At 50.3% G+C, this 5,766-nt stretch overlaps 1 protein-coding gene across 1 annotated transcript in view; it reads left to right on the top strand.

Moving 5' to 3' along the window:
* Window positions 1-5,323: 5,323 nt before the first annotated feature.
* Window positions 5,324-5,766, top strand: part of SLBP (stem-loop binding protein) — a 16,354-nt gene continuing 15,911 nt past the window's right edge. The window contains exons 1-2 of the mRNA XM_006893650.1: window positions 5,324-5,367; window positions 5,551-5,682. Of these exons, the coding sequence (XP_006893712.1) occupies window positions 5,324-5,367; window positions 5,551-5,682 (176 nt within the window). The remainder of the gene's footprint in view (window positions 5,368-5,550; window positions 5,683-5,766) is intronic.

Raw genomic sequence — 5,766 nt, 5'->3', positions numbered from 1 at the left:
ACACACACACACACACACACACACACACACACGACCCTAAGAACCCGGAGAAATCAGCACTAGAAGAACACCATTGGTACCCAGGTCAGTCAGACAGAGCTGGTGTTGAGAGAAAGAAACTGTATGTGTCTGCAGTTTGGACCTTATGCAAAGTAGGGCACAAGGCTCCTTCCGGTGTAAAGCCTGCAGCGGACGACAGCCTCTCCTCTGAGTGGGTAATGTCCTCTGTTACAACGTCACTGCCAGTCAAGGAGAGAGAAGCTGAAGGGCACCCCAGTATCTCGTTCAGGGATACAGGACAACTCTTCCACCCTGACTGCTCCTTCCTCGCCCTCCACTTCCTTCCTTCAAGCCACCAACGCCGCCTGTGGGAACTCCGATGAGTTACCCCCACAGTCAACTCTATTCAAGACGATGTTTTCCATGGATCCTCTCAAACGCCAAAACGACATCGCTCTCAGCCCTCTTGTGAAATTAGTCTTGTGATGTAATTTGCATAAGTCCGCGTATGTGTGTTTCTCAAGTTCCCCAGTACTTACTCTTGTCCAGCAGGGGGAATCTTTCTCTTTGAGAGCTGGGTCATCTTGGGCCCAGCCGCCTTTTTCTTTGCAGTAGCAACATGTATCTCAATCAGTGGTAGCCGCCTTGAGGTGTTGTGGCAAAAGTGCAGGGTTTCTGAATTGTTTCAATGTGGTGCGTGTTCTTAGAGACATCCTTCATTAACTTAGTAGTGCTTCAAGCTCCAGCACTTCTGGATTTGGCCAGTTATTTTCAGGTGTACCGTGAAGCTTTGGTTTATAGTAAGTTGCAAAGCTCCTGGACAGAGCAGAGGCTGTCCGAAGATGCAGTTCAAGGCTTGAGTATTTTCATTTGGCGGTGAAGACTTGCTTCCATTTCATCTGTCATTTGTGGTCTCCAATTTTGAGCATACAATGAATATATTTTAATAGAAGTAGCCTGTTATGAATTGAATTGTGTCCTTTCAAAACACATGTCAGAATCCTGATCTCTGTACCAATGGACATAATCTCATTTCAGAATTTCTGTATCAATTATTTCATCTCACTTAGATTCACAGCCAACATCCTTGATCCCAGCAGTCAAGAAATTAAAAGAAGTATTGTTTTGTGAAAATCTGCTGTCAATGACTCTCCAAAATTCTAAGGAGCAACAGTGTCAGTTCAAAGACTGAGGTGCACCGGATGCACTGTGATCTCAGAGAAAGGGCAGCCAGGATGCTCCTTAGAGGCAAAGATAGAGTGACTTCATCTCACATACTATGGGAATGTTGTTAGGGGTGCCAGTACTTGGAAAAAGACACAATACTTGGAAAGGTTGAGGGTCAGGGAAAACGTGGACAACTCTGAACTAAGTAGATTGACACAGTGACTGTAACAATGACTCAAGTGTATCAGAGAGGATGAGGATGGTGCAGGAGAGGGCAAAGGACAGAGCTGCTGTTCAAAGGGTCACTGTGGGCCATAGCCAATCTGAAGGCGCCTGACGACAACAACAACAACAACAACAACAATATGGTGTATCCTAACCTAAGCACTTCAGAGTAGAGCAGTTTGGTGCCGTCAGCAGGAGACACAGCTGGAGTTCTGTGGTGTAGTAGGTTATGCAACTGGCTACAAATCCAAGGGCTGGTGATGTGAACCCACCCGCTGACCTGCAGGAGCAAGAGGACAGTCTACTGCCATCAAAATATTACACTGTGTGCAGCTCTGCTTTGCTTACAGGGTCACCAGGAGTCAGAGTCAACTCCAAAGTAGGGTTTTCGATTAAGTTGTAGTCGCTGCTTATATGTGAAGCATTAGAGAAGTCATTTTGTTCTAATAGCTATTTCAGGAAATGTATGCCTCAGGGAGCTCTGGTGGCCTAGTGACAAGAAGCTACACTGCAATCCCCGAGATGCACTGTTCAAATCCCCGAGATGCACTGTTCAAATCCAACAGATGCTTTGCTGGAGAAGGAGGGGCAATCTCCTCCTGCACCAGTCAGATCTGATTTGACGGTACACACAAAAAACAATAAAAATAAAAATTAAAAAAATGTATGCCTCAATCGGCATTTGGCTGCCAGTTTGGGGCTACTTTTCAGGCTGAGAAGATGAGTGGAATGGCCTGATTCTGCAAAGGTGTGTTTTCTGGCTTGGGGTTGAGACTCGGGTGTGGCTGTTGCTAGCAACTGAGTGTGAGCTGATTGGATTTGGCCTTGTATTTAAAAAGGTTTTTGTGGAGTTCCCAAGTAAAACAGGCTTGGAAGCAGAAGTGACATTCCCTTCCAAAAGAAGCTTGCCTCCAGAAACTCTATGAACTTGGAGAAAAGGTGAAAGTTTCATGTTCAAGACTTTTGTTGCCATGGGCTGTCTACGACTCAACGGCCCTTAACAACAACAACATGACTCAATCATTTTGGCAATAACATGTGTTGCTGAGTCCTCTAGTACATGCTGACCCAGCATGGTTACCACTTCCTGTCTACAGCCTGTACCTGCCCTGGGGCCTGGACACCCATGAGAAGTCAGAGACAATAACGACTCCTGAAAGGGAAGAAATTGCAACTGCTGACTGCAAAGACCCTTGTGTGAAACTGATCTTGGCTTCCTCTCAGGCTGGAAAGGTTGAGCGTTAGCTGATGTTCTTGACCCGCATGCTCTGTTGACCTCTACATTTTGGCTGAGTGTTTAGATGCTCGCATTTCCCCTGTAACAGATACAGACACACCTCTGGTGGTGAAGTGGGGAGGAGCGAGGGCTGGAGCCTAACTGTTGGTGGTTTGGACTCACCAGTCTCCACAGGAGAAAGACAAGGCAGCCTGTCCCGTAAAGATGACGATCATTGGAATACTAGGGGCAACTCAACTCTGTCCTGTAGGGTCACTGTTGTTGTGTGCTGTCAGAAAAATCTCTAGAGAGCTGGCTGTACACCCCCCACCCCTTGTCAACTTTGGGGCCTGGCTCCCTCCAGTATTAGGGGGAACCAACGTGCCAATGGCCTCAGACCACAGGCCAATAGACCTCAGGCACTTCAGTAACACAGTTAACGAATTCATGAACTCCACAGTTAATGTTGTTTGTTACTGTGGACTCTGAAACAGGAAATTACCCACAGCTGCCCCTCCAGCGGGTCTTGAGGGGCAGTGATTTGCACAGAACACTGCCCATCTCTCTCCCTCAGAGCAGCTGGTAGATTCAAACCGCATACCTTTGTGTTCACAGTGCAGTTCTTTCTCACTAAGCCACCAGAGTGCTCAACGGCCTTTCCGCAGTCACCGCCTGGCCTGGTTGTGACTGCTTTTACGGAGCTTTCCCCACCCACCTATCCTTCCACAGACGGGGTCAGCTGGATTCCTGAGCGGTCTTTCTGGAGAGGTTCGTGTGTCAAGTTGTGTTTGTAGTTTTTGTTTTTTTTTTTTTAAAAGGTGATGAATAAGTCATTGAATGTACAAAATTAGATCATTTTGTTTTTGGGCACATTTCTGTCACCCTGCCTGTCTTTCCGATCACCCCTCCTTTTTCATTTAGTCCCAATTTATGCATTCCAGGCTCCAGTTGTCGTTCATGGTCATGCTTGCAGGGTTGGTCAATTTTGGACTGTAAAATTTTGTAAATGTTAGATAAAAAAAAGTTGAGGGGGGAGGGCTGGGTGGGGAGAGAAAGTGCAGCAATGAATGAATGGAAAACCAAAATCTCTGTAAATGTTCATTAAAATTATTAAAAAACTAAACTAAAATAAAAAAATTTAAAAAAAAAAGAGTTAAGGGCAAGAGAGAAAATAAACTGGTCCCAAGAAACTAACAGACCCTTATTTCCTGGTCTGAGAGGGATGTCAAGTGACTGAGAGCACAGAAGGTCAAAATAGCAGAAGGGTGGTCTAGAGGGGCCTCTTTTTATAGGAGTTCTGGGGGGACTAGGGAAGATGGTTATTTTGCTTGGAATCTGGGGCTGTTAATTAACTTGGGTTTGGGCTTTTGTGATCAGGCTTTGAACCTTAACAGGATCCATCCTGTGGTTTGGTCTTTGGTCTGGGGCTTTCTTTGGTCTCTCCTCTGGTCTCCTTAGATGTTATCAGGAGCGATCAGGCCTGGAGGTAACTGCTATATTCTTCTTCTATTAAAAATCTTCAATTTCCTCTTTGTCTTTAGCTGTCGGTATGCATATTTGAATAATAGTCATATTAACAGGTCTACTTGTACGTGTATGGATAATATCCTATTACTCACAACGTTGTACTTCCAGATAAAACTTGAAATTGTCTTTTTAGCTATGAACGTTAACATCAAAAGGACACATCTATCTTTGAGGAAGTGGAACCAGCATGCTTCTTAGAGGAAATTATAGTAAAAGTTCGTCTCGCACACTTTGGGCATGTTGGGAAAGGCTAGTCCTTGGAAAAGACATTATGCTGGAGAAGGTAGAGCGTCATTCAAGGAGAGGAAGGCCTTGGAGCAGATGGATTGACACAGTGACTTCAACAGTGGACTTGAGTATACTGGAGCCAACAAAGATGGCACAGGAGAGGGGTCTATGAATCGTTGTCCAGTCGACGGCACCTAGGACCACAATTTACTAATCTGTAGTTTCTCGCTTTAGAACCCGGGCCCCCTTTATCAGCTGGGTGGTTGGAGCTACTTTGCAGCACCAACAGCGCTTCCAGGGTTCCAGTTTTCCCGCCAGCGCGGAGGCGCGCCTCCTTTTGGGCCGGGCCAATGGGAGACTGGCCTGGAGGAAGCGGGACCTATCGGAGGCGGGCCCCACCCAGGCTTGGGCCAATCAGAGACGCTGCTCACCCGAGGCAGGTCTAATGGGAGACGCACCGCCCGTCCCCCTCTGACGTCAGCGCCGCGGGAGTCCGAATCTCCCGCCAACAACCCCCGCCCCACCCGCTAAGGCGCAACCAATCAGCTTCCGAGACACGCGCGCGGCCATGTGCTTCAATACTTGAGGGGGGCAATCTTTTAATTTCATTTTTTCTCATGAAGATGACCGTGCCGCTTCGTCTTCCCAGATGGCAGCTTCTAGAATTGGAAAAACAGAGTCCTTTAAAGTCCTGAAAACCCAGCGCAAGCCTGGAGAAATTCCGGAGCTCGTGCCGCCGAGCTGGGCTCCCCCCACCGGCGCGGCCCCGATGGTCGCGTCCGCCCGGGCGCGCGCGGGAGCTCAGGGGGCGGGGCCTGGCGCCGTATAAAGGCGGTTGGGGGGCGGGGCGCGCGCTCTGTCTGTCAGCGCCGACGCGGGAACTTACGTCTCTGTCCGGCTGGACGCTGTCCCCTCGGTCACTCGCGTCCACTCGCTCGCCACCTCGCCTTTGCGCTCATCATGGCCTACCGGCCGCGGAGCCCTCCCCGCTACGGGGACTCCAGGTGAGGCCGGTGGGAGTCGGTGGGCCGGGCCGGAAGCGGGCGGGCGGGAGGCCGAGGAGGCCGGAGGAGGCCGGGAGGCCCGGGGAGGCCCGGGGAGGCCGGAGGAGGCCCTGGGGGCCGGGGAGGCCGGGAGAGACTCGGGGAGGCCCGGGGAGGCTCTGAACACGGTGTGTTTGTGAGCAGCTCGCGATCCCCGAGCAGCAGATGGTCCCTGGGACGGAAGCGCAGGGCCGACGGGGAGCGCCGGAAGCCGGACGACTGCGACCTGGACGCCGTCCACCACGAGCCCCGGCGCCCGGACCACCGACCGGACAGGTGCGACCCGCCGGGGACAGCGAGGTGGACGGGGGTCAGCGGGGTGGACGGGGGTCAGCGGGGTGGACGAGGGACAACGAGGTG

The sequence above is a fragment of the Elephantulus edwardii genome, unplaced genomic scaffold, assembly GCF_000299155.1.
Source record: "Elephantulus edwardii isolate Elephantulus edwardi_28Jun2011 unplaced genomic scaffold, EleEdw1.0 scaffold00129, whole genome shotgun sequence".
NCBI classification, from domain to species: Eukaryota; Metazoa; Chordata; class Mammalia; order Macroscelidea; family Macroscelididae; genus Elephantulus; species Elephantulus edwardii.
The sequence above is the reverse complement of the archived record's forward strand: the minus strand, read 5'-3'. Positions and strand labels throughout refer to the sequence as shown.